At 39.6% G+C, this 19047-nt stretch overlaps 1 protein-coding gene across 2 annotated transcripts in view; it reads right to left on the reverse strand.

Annotated features, from left to right (window-relative positions):
- The window catches only part of PLA2R1 (phospholipase A2 receptor 1), a 107174-nt gene that overhangs the window by 39202 nt on the left and 48925 nt on the right, over positions 1 to 19047 (reverse strand). For both annotated transcript variants that reach the window (XM_058664541.1, XM_058664540.1), the window contains exon 11: positions 11322 to 11488. In XM_058664541.1, the coding sequence (XP_058520524.1) occupies positions 11322 to 11488 (167 nt within the window). The remainder of the gene's footprint in view (positions 1 to 11321; positions 11489 to 19047) is intronic.

The raw sequence follows: 19047 nt of genomic DNA on the forward strand, positions 1-19047 counted from the left end.
TTTGACACTATAGATATCCAACTCATCTTCATTAGTGAAGAAGGAGATGTTTGTGAAAGACTAGGAAGATGAAAAGTGCTGCAGGAACGTTATTGGTATTCTAGCGTGGTTAACTTAATGAAATATTTGACCCAAATTTTACAATCTCAGCCCCAAAGAAGCAGTAAAATGGTGTGATAAAAGAAAGCCAGGCTAAGAGACATATAAACTGAATTTATAAGCCTATATCATGGGGAAGCTTGCAGAGCCAAACACAAGGGCCATGTGTTTTCCTCCTGGGGAAATTGCTCTTGCATTTGACAACTCACTGCCCATTGGAGAAGAAAACCTATCAGCTTTTTCTCAGTGGCAAATTTCACAGGTCACCAAATTCTCCTTGCCATCTTACCTCTAGTCCCCCTTCACTGTTTGCTTCAGAGTTGAACAGGAAAACTTTCTGTCAACTGAGAAATTCTAATTCATTATGTTAATCTCTTCCATTCGATGACAAAGCTATCTAACCATTACTAATGGATTGAATTGGGCAAGCCTCCACCTTCTACCTCTCTGGCAAAGTACCTAAACACAAGCCAAACAATACGATCCACCTGCAGCCTCAGGGTGGAGGAAACCACACAGGGCCCTCAGTGCTTCTGGAAAATGATTTTTGCCCCATTCCTTGCCACAGCCCTCTCACATCCACATCTCACGTCTACCTTCGCCAGCCCCTTTCGTCTTCTTCCTTTTCTGCTTTCCCACAGAGAGAAGCGCAACCCTTCAGGCACGGAAGGTGAGCGCTCATGAAGCACTATTTGTCTGCTTCGCCCTTTGCTAGGTGCTTCATGATAACCTTTGCCCTGTTTTACAGTATAGGCTCTTCAAGGCAGGTACTGGTATCTGAGTTTTGCACAGGAACCAACTGAGGCATGAAGGTTTGGTGACTTCCTCAGCGACACACAGTTAGCAGGGTTTGAGGCAGGATTTCCAGTCAGGTTTCTGTGAGATATGACATCAAAGCCCAGAGCAAAAGGACTTTCAGTAAAGCAACACTTTAGTGAATGAACTTCTCTCAGATGATTCTCCTCCCTTCCCATGGGGCTCTCTGTCATTCCCCTGGTCATGTCTCTTGCCCTCATGTGATAACTGATTTCCCTTGAAGATCTGTCATGTTTTTCTCTTGGATGACAGCCACTTACATGATTAGGAAAAGATGAGGAAATGTCCAAGAGGTCCTCAGAAACAGGACTGGGTTTTTCTCTATTTGCATAGTGGTTCATTTCAGAATTCCAGCGAGCCTTAACATGGATGGGCCTTTTTGGTTCTGTTTGCTGACCTTAAAGGCTTCTTATCCCTCACTATGTGTGGGACATTTCTGAGAAAACAAATCTGAGTGAGCACACGCTCTAGTGATTAAGATGCCTATGCCCCACATCTGAGTGCCAGGATCAGTGCCTGTTTCCTATCTCCTGACTTCAGTTTCCTATTAATGCAGGTTCTGGGAGAGGGCAGTGACAGCCAAAGCAGTTGATAACCTGATAGTTGTGTGGGAGACTTGGATTGAGTTCCTGGATTCAGATCTGGATGTTGTGGGCATATGGGAAGCAAACCAACAGTTGGGAATTCTCTCTCTCTGTCTTTATTGCTATCTCTCTTATTCTCAAATAAAAAAAAAAAGAACAAGATTAAAAACAAATAGGATTGGGATCGGCAGCGTGGCCTAGTGGCTAAGGTCCTCGCCTTGATCCCATATGGCCGCTGGTTCTAATCCCGGCAGCTCCACTTCCTCTCTATCTCTCCTCCTCTCAGTATATCTGACTTTGTAATAATAAAAAAAAAAAAACAAATAGGATTGGGCCCGGCGGCATGGCCTAGCAGCTAAAAGTCCTCGCCTTGAACGTGCCGGGATCCCATATGGGCGCCGGTTCTAATCCTGGCTGCTCCACTTCCCATCCAGCTCCCTGCTTGTGGCCTGGGAAAGCAGTCGAGGATGGCCCAAAGCTTTGGGACCCTGCACCCACGTGGGAGACCCGGAAGAGGTTCCTGGTTCCCGGCATCTGATCGGCGTGTACAGGCCCGTTGCGGCTCACTTGGGGAGTGAATCATCGGATGGAAGATCTTCCTCTCTGTCTCTCCTCCTTTCTGTATATCCGGCTTTCCAAAAAAAAAAAAAAAAAAATAGGATTTGCTGTAGTGGAATCTGATTTTCCTTGCCAGTGGTAGATTTCCACTGAATTGGACCATTTTGGGACAAATGTGTCCTGGAATCATCCCACGGGAGTGAAGTCACCACCTTCTGTAGAGGAATCAGATCTAGAATTTTTGTCACAGTGCCTTAGACAATGATGGCTGTGAACTAGAGATCCCAAATGTTTCTTTTTAGACACACACAGAGCTCTAATATAACTGGGAGTAGCATTTTTGAATGTCATGATAAGTATGGACTCAGTTGTTTCTTTTCTCAGAGAATAGTGTTCATTTACATCAAATCTTTCATCCAAGTATAACTCACATTTTAGTTTTTATATATGAGAAGCTAACTCACTCTCCTTCCCTTTAATTGGTGGCAATAGTTAACATGGATCAAAATAGTTTTTTTTCCTGTTTCACCTGATGTTTAACTTTTCTTAAAACACCAAGGGCCAGAGTCCCTTTTATTGCTACTTTTTAATAGAAATAGTAGCATTCTAGGGTGTTTGGGCTAATTTGGGTGTGAAAGAAAGGATATTCATATAAAAGGCTAAGTAAAGAACTTCTTGGTCTAAATTCAAATTGAAAGTATCAGTTTAAACTCAGAGTGTATTACACATACACACACACACACACACACACACACACTCTAAAATGTCCTAGATAAAAACAATAACAAACTTACAAGGAACACGGAATGCCCTAAACATGATACTGAAATGATGCCACCTCCCACCAAAGGACCTGAGGGCCCTCCGCGAAATGCAAGTCTCTACAGCTAGAGAACATTGTCACGGCTTGTCCCACTCGAGGGCACCGACATAGTCAAGCACTGCTGGTATCCTTAAAGGGACTTAGGAAGTAGTCCTTGAAGTGATTCCCATCAAAAGGTGGGGCAATTTTAACATTAAAAAAAGTAACTGCAGTGAGCTAAAATATACCCAACGGATCTAACATCCTTAATTTCTATAATGTTAAACTGAAGCTTTAATTATTTGCAGTTAAAGAATGAAATTGGGTGGGGGGGAGCATTAATTCTGAAAACTAGCAAAGAGAAAGGATTCATATTTTCTATTGTTTTTCCAATAAAAATCATGCTACAGGGTAACCAAAACACGATTTGAGGGAAATTGCTTTATTTATAGAAATATAAACGAAGCTGTTAGCTCTGAATAAAGAAGTTCCAAACACATCAATGGGCCCAGGCAAGGAGCATCAGAGGCTGCTCTCTAATAATGCAAGCTAGAGAAAACAGACGTGTGCTTCCAGGCAGAACACAAAATTACCTAAGACATCTTCCTCTAAAAGAATTAGAATCTGAATTGGATCAGGCCCTGGACTGTTTTTTTAAAGTATCAATTTTGTTGAAAATTAAAAGCGTGAAGTAATGGGTTAAAAAACGTGATGGGAACATAATCAATAAAACCTATGCTTTAGGAATAATTAGCAATATTTATTGATACAAGCCATTTGCATCAACAAATACATTTTAGGAAAAAAAATAAAAGATGAGGGTAGGGTAGTGATTACAGTGGACTTCAGGAGATAGCTCAATCAGTTGCAATATGGGAACCTTATCTGCATCTTGATTCAAACAATATGCAAAAGTATATAGCATGATATTTATTAGTCACTTAAAAATTTAAGAATTAACTAAAGATTTGATGCTTTACATTTATAGTTAATTTAAGATGCGATAATTATAAGGATTTTTAAAAATCCACCTTTTAGAATTAATATTGAAATACTTCTGGATGAAAGATTATATTGTTCGGGATTTGCTATTTGAAAAAATATAGGAAGAGGGCAGGAATATACGCCAAATAAGATGACCATGATCTGATAATTGTCAATGCTTGCCAGTGTGCTCACAGTACTTTCTTATAAATATTTGATCAAAATAATAAGTTGAAAAAAATGGCAGAATTGCTATTGCACCACAAACTGAATGTTTTGCAGTGATGACATAAGGACAGGTGACAGAAGGCAGGCTTCCTGTTCAAAACTCAAGTCAAACACTCAGCCTACGCCAGATTAAGATTCTGACACGGGGACCAAGCTAATGGATTCTTCCATGACAGGCAGGGAAGAAAATGTGATTTAGGGTGGTGCTTCTGCAAACTGCAATTTAAAAGAAAAAGGGAAACACGGGAGCTTTTATATTGCCATTTTCTTCAAAAAAGATTTACATTTTCATCTTATTCAGAGACAATTTACTCAGTGTCAATCAGCATGAGCAGCCAAACTGAGCATCACGGCATTATTTTTGCTTCAGGGAAAAGAGAAGAAAAGTGGTGCCACTCCAATAAATTACAGCAGAAACTTATGAATGACAAGGAGCTCTGCTTCAATTCCTGATTTTAAACATCTAAATATGCCCCAAGGAAGTTACAGTAAAATCCAAGGATTTGTCTATGCCAAATGTATTAATTTATTTTGACAAGTATAGACATTCCTAACCAAATTCGAGACTCTACAGAAATCATACCTGAGCTTTTATCTTTATGCAGTATAGTGTGACATAGAACTTTCCTACATTCTGCGTTTTAATAATATTCATAGACTTGTAAGAAAAGCAGATTGTTCTCGAGGGAATTGTGATGTTTGTTGTTTAAAGCTATGGGAAGTCTCCAGTTTCTATACAGACTTGTCAAACTGATGCTTATACATAGGAAATTGAATTTGTCTTTGTTTCACCTTGCATGCATCTTTAACAAGTCCAATATTTTAAACATAATGGATAAGCTAAAAATTTTAGAGTGGTTTTAGGTTAACAGCAAAATTGAGTGAAAGTACAGAGTTTCTAATATCACCCTCTGCCCTAGTCTTCCTCACCACAGACATCCCACGCTATAGGGATGCATTTGTTAAAACTCATAGACATATCAAAACAACACAGCCATCCAGAGTCCCACTCATCCCTAATGTCATTTCTGTCATTCATTTCATTTATGTAGAAAAGCAAATGTGTAATGTGCGTACATGTATATGAATACATTATTTAAAAATGAAAGAGTTTGCTTTACGTATTTGTTCTCTGATGCTCTTTATATAACTGTCAGTTTCTGTATCACATGCCTTCTATGAAGAATATCTTGTAGCATTTCTAATAAGGTGCATCTGCCAGCAATGCATTCCCTCAATTTTTGTTTGTCTGGTACAATCTTCATTCCTGCCTCTTCTCCTCTCCACAAGACACGCTTTTCAAGGTTAATGTCATCGAGTGTAGTAGAATTCTAGGGTGGTGCCGCACTTTTCTCAGTACTTTATTTTGTGCCAGTCCCTTCTCATCTGGAGCATTTCCAGGAAGTTAGGGGTGAATCCCATTTTTCTTCTCCTTCTCATACTGTCATTACATGTTTTTACAAGTTTGGTTGTCTCAGTTCTTGGATTTTCCCATTCTGTTTGTTTCAGTCCCTGTTTTATTTACCTTTAAGTTTCAGACGTTTCTATTAATACATCCTCAGACATAGAGGTTCTTCTTTCAGTTGTGTCTAGCTTACCACAGGCCCAATAAAAGTATTCTTCACTTCTGCTGTTGTTATTTTTGGGTCTTCAGTGGTACCCTTGGATTTTTATTAGAATCTCCATATTTCTGCTTATGCATATTGCTTATGTTTATTTCTTGTGTCATATTTCTGCTTATGTTTCTTCAGATTGTCTACTTTTTCATTAAGCCTTTGAATATATTAATCATAGTTTTAAAAAAAGATGATTCCATGAGAGTTTACACATGCCTGCCATATCCAACTGTGGCTCTGCTGCTTGTCCTTCAAACAGTGAATTGTGTGCATTTAGCCTGCCACTTAATACTTAGTTGGAAGGTGAACATGAATGGCAGGTACAGTAGTTAAGTCACTACTTGGAATACCTGTACCCCATGTAGAAGTGCCTGGGTTCAGTCCTCACTCTACTCCCTGATCTAGCTTCCTGCTAAAGTGCAACCTAGGAGTCAGTGGATGATGGCTCAAATGGTTAGATCCTTGTTACCCATTTGGGAGACCCATACTGAATTCTCAGCTCCTAGATTTGTCCTGGCCTAACCCTGACAGTTGAATGCATTTGCGGAAATGAACTAGTGGATGGAAGCTCTCTTTCTGTTCTTCTGTTTCTCTTTGTGTGCATTTTAAATAAATACATAAAGTCCTTTAAGAAGCACATAGAAGGGTGCCTGGGAAGAAAAGACCAGCAGTCCACAAGTCCTTACTAAGCACTTGCAGGGGGCAGGGGAGGTGACTGTTCTGCCATTCTGGGGCAGATTTCAGGTGGTAGAGTGCGGGGGAGGTGAGTGGTCTGCCCTTCTGGGGCCGGTCTCGGGTGGTAGGGAGCAGAGGGAGGTGAGTGGTCTGCCCTTCTTGTCTTGAGCATCTGTCACCCTGGCCTATGACCCTCCCCACTAAGTGGGACAGCATGGCAGAGTTAGAACTAAGTGTTTCCCTTCCTTAAAACAAGTTCATCTGTGCTGAAACCCCAAAAGGTGAGACTTGTTGAGAACAGAATGCTCAACTATATTTCACAGTGGACCCTTCCCCTAGCTTCCTGCTGGAAGCATTAGAGGGTTTTTCTATGGTATTCACTGTGAGAAACTGGTAGAGCTTCTGAAGGTAGAGCAAACAGCAGCGGGATCCTTATTTCACCTGGGGTTTTTGACTCTCACACTCTTCTACTCTGAGTCTCCAGGAACTCGCCGATGGCAGTGCAGGCTGTCCTTGTGTACACTGGCTGCTGGAGACATTTCTGCTCCTGTAGGTTGTGATTTTCTGATTCTGCCCTCCATCTCTCCAAGATTGAGGGCTGTGGTTTGCTCCGTGAACTTGCTTCTCTGATGGATCTCAGAAGAGGTGTTGATTTTTCAGCTTGTTCTGCTTTTTTTTTTTTTAAACCTCTTGTTAGAATGATGTGGCAAATTCTAAGCTTCATTCCATGATGACCTGGGAACAGAAGCCTTCAAAAAGTCCAAGCTTTTCAACTATGGAGTCCACAGAACAAATCTTAACTTGACCCTCCTTGATCTCTCTTTCTTTTAACTTCTGGAGGTCTAAAGACCTTTTTAAGTACATAAAACTGGTTCCTGAGTGTTGAGAAAATATTGGCAACAGTGCAGCAATGTAGGCAACAATGCAGTGCTCCTTTAAGGTGCTCCACAGGTGGCACAGCACAGGAATGTATTAGAAAGTACATAGGTGAGGAATCCTACTAGGCTAGCAACGGCATTACTGGTTGCTATAGGCAAAATGCTGCCTACTCTTTCTTTGTAATAAGAGAAGAAGAAATACATATGGAGAAAGTAAGTAGTTTATTTTAGCTCACACAGTTGGGATTTCAACTTGAATCTGACTTGATAATCATGAAATACTCAATGTGTAAGTCCTGTAGTGTGGTCTCTTGTGTCTCTTAGCATCATTCTATTTTATACCCATAATGAAAAGCAGTTCTGAGCCTAATATTTTCCTGATCCAAAATTTTTCAATGGAATCCCATGCCTAGAAAGTGAGTGAAAACTCTTTAACTTGTAATACTAACTCTGATTTCAATGTATTTCTTATCTTTCTAGTTATATACACTAAGTTCCTCAAAGCCAATCAGTGTTTCCTTAATTCCATCTATTTGCTCATGTTTGGAAAATTGTTTATAACTTTCTGTCCTTCAAAGTCTAACATATTTCAAACCCTCGTAAAATGTCATTTCCTCATTGGACTGTTACAACTTCAATGAGAATTGATCTTCCTTCTTTGACCTCTTAGAAAACTGTCTTTGTACTTATGTCACTCATCATATACTTTCCTGTTGCTGCGATTTGAATTGTGTTCAAAGCTCATATGACAGAGCCTAATATCAGATATGATCATATTAAGAGGTGAGGTCTTTCAAGAAGTTATCAAGTGGTGAGTGCTCTGCCATCTTTGTACTCCTCTGCTCTGTGAAGATGCAACAAGAAGGCACTAGTCATGCAGCCAATTGGGTAGAGCCTGAGTTCTTGGATTTTCAACCCCAAGAACTGGGAGAAATGTATTTACACCATTCGTAAGCTTCCAGCTTATGAACTTCTTTTTAGAATGTGATTAAATTTCCACACAACTATGAGAAAATAGGTGTCCCAAATAAAAATAAAAATTCAGAAAATTGTGTAAATAGGTGATTGAAATGAAAAGCAAAACAAAACCAAAAACAAATGTACAGTGAAAATATAAAAGTTGTTAAAATGATTCAGCATGGCTATAAATGAAAGTAATAAAAAGCATCTGGTGAAAATGCAGATCATCGTATTCAATATAGACTAAAATGTGGGAAGACTGGCATTCTCAGGTTTTGTTAGATGAGGATGTAAACTGATCATGCTTTAGGGATATTTCTAGTTTCAGGCTACTGTTCTTCTGCCTGCTTACCTACAATTAAATCTGTGAATATAATGATTTTTGTTGTGCCAATTTAGTAGCAGAAAAGAAAATGAATCTAACCCAAAATCTATCAGTTGGGACCATGGCAAAATAAATAATAAATTATGTATTCCATGAAATTCTCTGTAGCTATTTAAAATGTTGGTAAAGGGGTCAGTGCTGTGACAGGTTAAGCCTTTACCATATGGGGTGCTGGCATTCCACATGGGCATCAGCTCAAGATCTGACTGCTCTACTTTGGATCCAGCTCCCTGCTTACCTGGGAAAGCAGAGGAGGATGACTCAAGCACTTGGGCCTCTGTACCCACATGGGAGACCCAGAAGAAGCTACTGGTTTCAGCCTGGCCCAGCCATGGTCATTGTGCAGCCATTTGGGGAGAGACATGGAAGATGGGGGATGAAAGACTCCTTTCTTACTTTGTCTGTTTCTCTGTAACTCTGTCTTTCAAATAAATAAAATGTATCTTTCAAAAAATGTTGATAAATATTGGGCCTGTGCAGTGGTTCAACAGACTAATCCTCCACCTGCAGTGCTAGTTTGCGTTCAGCTACTCCACTTCCAACCCAGATCCCTGCTAATGCATTGGGAAAGCAACAAAGGATGGCAAAAGTCCTTGGGCTCCTGCACTAATGTTGGAGACACAGGAAAAGCTCCTGACTCCTGGCTTTGAATCAGCCCATCTCTGGTGGTTGCAGCCATTTAGGGGATAAAGCAGTGGGTGGAAGGTATTTCTCTCTCAGTCTTTCTCTGTAAATCTGCCTTACAAATAGTGCTGAAAAGATCTTTAAAAATGTTGATAAATATTTAATGTGGATTGTTAAGTGAGACAATATGTATATGAAATCTCAAATGAATTTAAAATTCCTGTGTGGATGTGTGGATGTAACTGCACAAACACTAGTAGGATCACACTAAATAGTTGCTAATGGTGACTGTTGAGAAGGGGAATATGTTGGCAATGGTGATGTGAAGAGGTGAACATGATGGAGGACCTCGATACTTAATGTTCTCTAAGTATCCACAGAATGTGTCAGCCAAATCAGGAAATTTTAGAGTAAAATAGAATCTAGGATTTGCTCTTGGACACAAAACAAACAAAAACATGCAAAAAAAACCAACCGGAACTCTTTGGGGGCAAACAGAGACATATGGTCTTCTTAATATATTCATCACATCATTGCTTAATTTAAAAAAAAGTGACATTTTGCCAGCCATCATCTAAGTTGACAAAATAGCAAATCATCTTGAACTAGAGTTTTAAGAACTCTGAAAAAAAGACTTGCATGACCTCTGTTATATTATTGAGAATGTCCTTTGGATACTCTGCCCCTGTATCTTAGCAAATATTTTCTTTGTTGTACGGAGCTCAGAGAATGAGATAGACCAATTTGTGCAAAGAAACTAAGACTTCCTGGGAGCAAAGAAACTGGGACTCAACTAATTTTTTCTAAATACAAAGTCAATTGCCTTCTGTCCATTGACATAGCCTTGATCCAAAGCCATGGGCAAGAAAGGATTCATGATATCCAAACAGGAACTGACCCTGATTGGCCTAGGTTGTCTACGTAAGCTTAGCACAAGGAACTAAGGCTTGCTCCTTACAGATAGTGTGAGTTTTGGCTGAAACCCTGAACTTTCCTGGCACAATATCAGCAGAGACCCAGAGCTAAGCACAGAAGGGTGAATCAACAGAGCTCTTATCTCTGGAATCTTGGGTAAGGTGCCTTATGGCATCACAGAAAAGGTAACCCAACAAAAAATTATCTCATCAACTTCCCACACTGCACCATGTGGCAGTGACTGTGAGCTGATTAGACATGCTGCAATGAAACTGTTCACTGCACTTAGACTATTCTAGAATGAGTAAACCCAATGATTCTTGGACAGTGAGAACAGGGAAGAAGCTTTGGGAGGAAGAAACTGATTTTCCTGTTAATGACAGCAGGTATGATTTTGAGCAACTAATTTATGGCTTGACTATGCCACATGATTCATACGGATTATATTTTTTGAAAGGATTAGCTGGGGGAGGGTGTTTGGTGCAGACATTGTAAAGTACATTGGGGTGCCTGCATCCCATATTAGAGTGCCTGATTTGAGTACTGGATACACCACTTCCAATTCAGCTTCCTGCTGATGTGTGCGCTTGGTGGCAGCAGGGGATGATGGCTCATGAAGTTGCGTTACTGGCAACTTTTGGCTTTGCCCTGGTCCAATCCTGGCTATCGTGGGTGTCTGGGGAATGAAGAAGCAGGTAGAAAATTTCTGTCTCTCTGTCTTTCAAGTAAGATGAAGATATAATAAAACTGAACTAGAAAAACTGACCTACCAGCATAGCTAGATAGAGCTAATGGGTTCTATTGTTCCCCAGCCCAGAGGAGGAACTATCAACAGTGCAGTATATCCTGTGAAAATAACTGAAACAAAGGGCCTGGCAGGTTCCAAACACAGACAAACGACAAGGAAATGGAAATGCATGGTTCCTGATCCAATTAGTCTGTAGTACGTGAACGTTTTGAAAAATCACAACCCACAAAATGTGCAAGTATTACATGATAATAAAAAAAGTGTTAAGAAAATGAGTGGTCATAAGCTTACTCTAAGACACTGTGATGGTCATTTAGATTAGTTTAGGCCTTAAGAACACATTGAGGAAGAGTCAAAGAAAGGTGGCAAAAGGGCTGGAAGAAATTTGGGGTACAGAGAAGTGGGGCACAAAGTATAAAGGAGGCAGCCTCTCGGACCACCCTACTCACGGGGCTGATGCGCATTCCAGTGTGTGTATTGCACCGGCTCAGACTTCTGCCCTGCTCTCTTCCAGCTATATTCCCCTGTGTCATTTTGGTCCTGAAGGGCTATCCAAAAATAACTGTCCTTGTTTGCCACATTGCTGATCAAACTGGTAATAAAAGCCTGTTCAAACCTTAGAAAGGGAAAAGGGAAATGGTCAGATGGAGTTTCTGAGCAATAAAAAAAAAATCATTAAAACCTAATGAAGTGCACAGAATGGTACTGGGATTAGAATTTGTCATTAATTCGCTAAAGCATGCAGAAAAAATACCCCAAGACTCTGAACATTACTAATAAATGCCAAATGCTAGTGCAATTCCCAGAAATACAAGAGTGCAGAGAATTTGACTCAAATTTTGGTTTAATTTTTTTTTTTTCAGCTCCAGTTTCCTGTGTAGGTGGTCAAGTCTACACAGCTAGGAAAACATTTCTTGGAGTAAGAGGTGGGCTGTTCTGGACTCAGACCACACACCACACACCTGCCAGAATATACATGGTGTGGGATCTGCAAGAGGGAGAGCAAGGATAGCCTGCTGTCCTGAATGAACCTGGACCGAGGAAGAGATCCGTTTACCCACCCTGCATTCTTCCCTGGTAAGAATGAAGCAAAAACTAGACGTGCAGTTTTGTGACTCCCAAGTCAGTCTGTTCACAGGCACATGGCATCTTTGGCTTGTTCAATTTTGTTCAAATATACATTTTCACTGAAGATAAAGGTAAACCTTAGGAACTACACCAAAATAGTTTACACGCTAGTATTTGCCTCCAAGCAACTGAATTCATTTGTGGTCAGTGTTTGGCAATTTCTGATTCCCCTGAATCAAAGGCAGAATCTAGAAAACGTATATGAATATTTCCACATGCACTTGAGTAAGAAAAGCCGGAGTATTAAATTTTAGCTAGTACCAAGCTTTTAAGCTAAATCTAAAACTGTCTTGAGAAATCCAATTTCAAACTGTATGAAGTTAGAAGACATACATTCAAACAGTGACTTATGTTTCTTCAAAACAATATATTCTAGGAGAATTAAGTGCAGAGTTATGTATTTGATGCAGTGGTTAAAATGCCACCACATCTCACATTGGAGTGGCCTGATTTTAATCCCTGCCCTGCTGTTGGTTCCAGCTTCCTGCAAATGTGCACCCCTGGGAGGCTGGAAGTAATGTTATGGCTCAAGGGGCTGGGGATCCTGCCCATCACTCCTCCTGGAGTCAGCTGGCCCAGCCCTGGCTCTTAGGAGTGTTTGGGAAGTGAGTTAGAAGATGAGACATCTATCAATTGCTTTCTTTGCCTTTCAAATGATAAAAAAATAAGAAAAATGAAAAGAAGTCTAGGTACTAATATACAATCTCTTGAGTGTTTCTAACTAGTAAAAAGAAAGCAGGATAGTTTATATTCACTGCAATTCATGATTAGGTTTTAGACACAGAAAGGGTTATGAAAACTTTGACGATAATAGAGAAAATGACCTTTCAAAGGCTTTTCTGGCTCAATGTTTTAGAATTATTCATAGGAGAACATTCCAGAATTTCATAATAATGGTTATTATTGTCTTAGTTCATGAATTACTTAATTCAAATATTATGATTTCAGGAAATGGAAACAACCATAAAAAATGCATGGTTTTATATTATTGTTAGAAACAGAATAGTATGTTAAGTATCCTGGTTAAGTAAAATAAACCTTACTTTTGTTTTTAAGGTAAATATTTTGCTTATGTGTGCCTACTTACAAAGTGAAGCTTTACAAGAAAATGATTCTTAGAATTAGAAATAAACTAACTTCCCAATGAAATCCTTTAAAATTTAAGAAATCAAGAATAATTTTTAGTTTAAATTTCACATTTTAGTTTAAGAATGCAATTTAAAAATAGTAACATAAATTTTGAACATGTGATGACAATTTTTAAATTTCAAAATGAACATTTTACATTTCAAAAATGCACACTTTAACGGGGCATTTTATGCTTCATATATAAATGAACATTGTGTTGAGTTTTTTAAACCAATTTAATTAGAGATGTAAGTTATAGAAAAGAGGATGATTTCTATCTGAGCAACACAGTACTTAGCAGACAGTTATATGATAATGACTACTTGTGTTGCCTTAAACAAAACAAGGGATCCAAAAGGTAATAGATTAGAAGTAGCTTTGCTAGAGAACAACTCCAATGAAAAAAATGCTGGCAATCTTGAAGTATAATGAGGAGGTTGGAGATCCTGTTGTTTCTTCATAAAGTCTAGTTGTTAGCAATTTGGGGACTGTTTTCAAGTAAGTGACTTTGTTTCTCAACCACTGTAAAAATGATATTTCTTTTTCTAAAGGAGTTTTATTTGTTTGAAAGGAAAAGATATAAGAAGAAACACACACACACATACAAACACACACACACACACACACACACACACACACACACACACACACACCTTCTTTCACCCACGAGCTCACTTCCTAAATGGCTGTAACATGTAAGGCTGAGCCCGGCTGAATCCAGGAACATGGACTTCAGCCGGGGTTTTTCGTGTGAGTGGCAGGGACCCAGCGCTCTAGCCTGCACCTGCTGCCTCCCAGGATGTGCGTTTTCAAGAAGCTGGAATCAGAAGCTGAGCCAGAGTTCAAAGAGTGCTTTGCTATTGAATGTGTGTTTGTCCCAAATGGCCTCTTAACGACGTGCCTGGTGCCTGCACCCTCTCTCTCTTTATATTAAATAAAGAATGAAACAATACCAGTTGTTTTTAAATGGGAGACATGCTTTATAGTCACCATTGACATAAGTTGCTGGTGGCATCAGATTATTTACAGAGTTAGAAAATATGTTTAATATAGACATAAGAAGTCAACCTGGAAGAGCAAATTCTAAACTGAGTGGCAATTTCTTTTAGGAGAAGATGGGGATAAATTGGAAAGAGAGAGCGGCCAAGGGAATACTTTATGATTTCAGATTCTCCCAGTTTTCATGATTTTGTATCAGTGAGGATTTTTACTGTATCATTTTAAAGGAAATAAAATACATTAAAAAAAAGATAGTTAACTGCCTCACGCATACACACACATACATACAAACACATGCTCACACACCCAGGGTCAAACCAATATATGCATTCATGAAAGCTACAGGAAAAAAAAAATCAACACATAAAAAGTTGTATTTATATACTTAAAAAATGAACAATCTAAAAACAGAATAAATCTTTTTATAAAAGCAGTATAAAGAATGAACTAATTGGGAATAAACTTAATCACTGAGGTGCAAAACTAAAAACTGCAAAGTGTTAATGAAATAAATTGAGCACATAGATAAATTGATAGAAATCCTATGCTTATGGCTTAAAAGACTTAATATCAGTAAGATGTCCACAGTACTCAAAATGATTGAGCTATTCAATGCAGTACTTATCAAATCCCAATGATACTTTTTGTAGAAGTAGAAAAATTCATGATAAAATGCATGTGGAATTTCAGGGCACTGACACTATCCAAATCAATTGTGGAAAGAAAGAACGAAGTTGAAAGTCTAATATTTCTTGATTTCAAAACTTGTCACAGAGCTACAGTATTCAAAACAGTGTGGTACCAGGACAAAGGTTAACATAAAGACCAATGGAATAGAATCCAGCCTAGACACAATCCTTCCCACTCTGCCAAATGATTTCCAATGAAGATGTAAGGCCACTAAATGGGGAAAGTGCAGTCTTTCAACAAATGGTGTTGTTACAGATATCCATTTTTTTTAAAATTGTTTTTATGGGAAAGGCAGATATACAGAGAGAAGGAGAGACAAAGATCTTCCATCTTCTGGTTCACTCCCCAAGTGGCTGCAATGTCTGGAGCTGATCTGGTTCCAATCCAGGAGCTTCTTCTGGGTCTCCCATGTGGATTTAGGGTCCCAAGGCGTTGGGACATCCTCTACTGCTCTCCTAGGCCACAAGCAGGGAGCTAGAAGGAAAGTGGAGCATCTGGGACTTGAACCAGTGCCCATATGATATCCCAGTGCATGAAAGGTGAGGATTTAGCCACTAGGCTGTCACATCAGGCCCATTACAAATTTTCATTTGTAGCAACAATGAGATTGGCCCCTTCCATTGCACCCTGCACACAAATGAGCTCAAGATTTATTAAAGATCTAAATATAAGAGTAGGGATTACTAGAAGTTGAAAGGGATAATGCATATATAGGGAAATTCAATAACATGTACTGAAACACAGCCAGACATAAGTAGTAAGTTCAGTGTTCTGCACCATATAGTGGGATGACTACAGTTCAGAACAATTTATTATACACTGTGTAAAGAATTAGATAAGGGGATCTGCCTTAGATAAGGGTCCAAGCATAAAGAAAACATAGGGAAATGAACTGATTACTTTATACTGCATATATGTGTTAAATACTGCACTGTACCACATTAAAGTATATTATTTGCCTGTTAAAAATTTTTTTGAAATGAGAATACAGTTAGATAGGAGGAATAATTTCTGGTCTTTTACAGCATAGTGGCAAGACACACTTTATATTATATGACAAACTAGAAGATAGGGAACCACACAAAAACTAACAATCAGGAGATTGAAATGCTAGGACAAGTGTTGTGGTGTGGTGCGTAAGGCTGCTGCTTGGGACACCAGCATCCCATGGGGTGGTCATCTGAGTGCTGGCGACTCTGCTTCTCATTTAGCTCCCTGTGAATGTGTCTTGGAAAGCAGCAGAAGGTGGACTCATGTACTTGCTTCCCTGCACCCACGTGGAAGACATAGAAGAAGCTCCTGGCTTGGAACCAACCTGGCTCTGGCCATGGCAGCCATTTAGGGAGTGGACCAGGGAATGGACAATCTACCTCTCCCTCTCTTTCTGTAGCTCTCCCTTACAAGTAAATAAATATATGTTTTTTTTTAATGGCAATGGTAATTTCCCTGATTTGACCAGTATGTATTATATGTATACATATGTTGAAATATCAGACTTTATTTCACAACTATAAACAATGTTTATACTTTAGTAAGAACTTTGAAACAGTCTTTGAACTGTTGGGTAATGAAAAGGTTTGGCTAATCCCATAAACTGTAATATGATATTTATGACTAAGGGTCTAAGAAGTGCTCAAGTCTGACAGAAACTGCTTGATAATAATAATAGAAAAAGAATGGATAAGTAGTAGTTAGTCAAAATGTAAAAACGTGTGTGCAGTAAGTGACACTTTCAAAAAAGGGGAAGCTGGAAAAGGTTCACTGGTTGTGACATTGTGTTACACTCTACAAGATGTTAGTAATAGGGGAAGCTAGCTGTGGTTGTAGATTGTGACAAATGTATCACACTAATGTGTTAACAATCTGGGAAGAAGAATGTGACATATACAGGAACTGTTCATACTGCTTCACAATTTTTGTGTTTTGAACTTAAAAACTATTCTGAAATAAGAAGTCTAAAATAAACACTACTGGGGCCAATGTCATGACACAACAGGCTAATCATCCACTCTGTGGCACCAGCATCCCATTTGGGCCTTTGTTCATGTCCTGGCTGTTCCACTTCTGATACATCTCCCCGTGTATGGCCTGTGAAAGCAGTGGAGGATGGCCCAAGTCCTTGGGACGCTGCACTCACATGGGAAACCAGAGGAGATTCCTGTCTTCCAGCCTCCTATCAGCTGGGCTCTGGTTGTTACAGTCATTTGTGGAGTGAACCAACTGATGGAGGATCTTCTCTCTGTGTCTCTCTTTCCTTCTGTAAATCTGTCTTTCGAATAACAGTTAATAAATCTTTAACAAAAACAAGGGACAGGACCCACATGTCAACAAGGTGAAAAGGCAATCCACAACATGGAAGAAAATACTTGCAATTCATGGATCTGATTAGGGATTAGTATCCAGAATATACATGTATCTGAATATATGGATAAAACTGCTAAAACTCAACAACAACAAAAAGAAAACAGCAACACTGACTAAAAAATGGGCAAAGGACTTGAGTAGTCATTTCTCTGAGGGCACACAGATGGCCAATAAACAGATAAAAAGATGCCCAACGTCATCAATCATTAGGATATTAAAATAATAAAAGGCTACAGTGAAGTACTACCTTACCTGGTAAGATGGTTCATATTAAAACCAAACAACAACCAGAAAATGAACTATTGGCCAGAATGTTGATGAATTGAAATCTTTGTGTACAGCTGGTGGGGATGTAACAGTGGTATAACCACTATGGAAAACAATATGTTAGTTCCTCAAAAAGCAAAAATAGAATTATCATATGATGCAGCAAATCAACTTTTGGGCAACTACCCAAAATAATTGAAAGCAGAGACTAAACGGATATCCATACACTTGTGTTAGCAGCAGTGTTACACATAAAAGTTAAAAGGTAGAAGCAACCTTAATGACCATCAATGGATAAATTAATTTTAAAAACTGGTATAAACAAAAAGTGGTATAGGGCCCAGCGGCGTGGCCTAGCGGCTAAAGTCCTCGGCTCAAACGTGCTGGGATCCCATATCGGTGTTGGTTCTAATCCCAGCAGCTCCACTTCCCATGCAGCTCCCTGCTTTTGGTCTGGGAAAGCAGTTGACATTTCATATAATTCCCAAAGCCTTGGGACCCTGCACCCGCGTGGGAGACCTGGAAGAGGAACTGGGCTCCTGGCTTCAGATAGGTTCAGCACCGGCTGTTATAGTCACTTGGGGGAGTGAATCATTGGGCAGAAGACATTTCTCTCTGTCTCTCCTCCTCTCTGTACATCTGACTTTGTAATAAAAATAAATAAATCTTTAAAACAAAAACAAAAAGTGGTATATACAGAAACTGGATTCTTTTTTTAAAAAGAATTATTTATTTTTATTGGAAAACTGGATTTACACAGAAAAGCAGAGACAGAAAGGTCTTCCACCCGTTGGTTCACTCCCCAAGTGCTGGCCACAATGGCTGGAGCTGAGCTGATCCGAAACCAATACCAGGAGCTTCTGGGTCTCCCATGTGGGTACAGGTTCCCAAGGCTTTGGGCCATCTTCAGCTCCTTTCCCATATGAGATCCTGGCATCCCCATGGGATCCTGGCACATGCAAGATGAAGATTTAGCCATGAGCTGTTGCACCAGGCCCAGACAGTGGATTCTTAACCAGACTCTAAAAGAAAGGAAATTCTGGGCCTGGTGAAATGGCTCAGTTGGCTTACCCTCCTTCTTCAAGTGTTAGGATCCCATGTAGGTGCCAGTTTGTGCCGTGGCTGCTCCACTTCTCATCCAGCTCCCTGCTTGTGGCCTGGGAAAGCAGTAAAGGATGGCCCCAAACCCTGGAACCCTGCACTTGCGTGGGAGACCCAAAAGAAACTCCTGGCTCCTGGCTTCAGATTGGCTCAGCTCCGGCCATTGCTGCCAGTTGGGGAGTGAACCAGCAGATGAAAGATCTTTCTCTCTGTATCTCATTCTCTCTGTAAATTGGCCTTTCCAATAAAAATATTCTTGTTTAAAAGGAAAGTGTAATATAGTCTTCATGGATGTCTTGAAGACATTATATGAAAGAAGCCATACACCAGAAAGATAGATACTGAATAAATCCACTAATATGGGGCACTTAGAACAGTCACACTTTCTACAGAGTAGTGGTTGCCAAGGTTGGAGTGGAAGACATAAAATAGACTGCTATTGTTTTTACATGCAGAGTTTCAGTTTGAGAAAATAAAAAAATCACAGAGATAGGTTCT

The sequence above is a fragment of the Ochotona princeps genome, chromosome 5, assembly GCF_030435755.1.
Source record: "Ochotona princeps isolate mOchPri1 chromosome 5, mOchPri1.hap1, whole genome shotgun sequence".
Lineage (NCBI taxonomy): Eukaryota > Metazoa > Chordata > Mammalia > Lagomorpha > Ochotonidae > Ochotona > Ochotona princeps.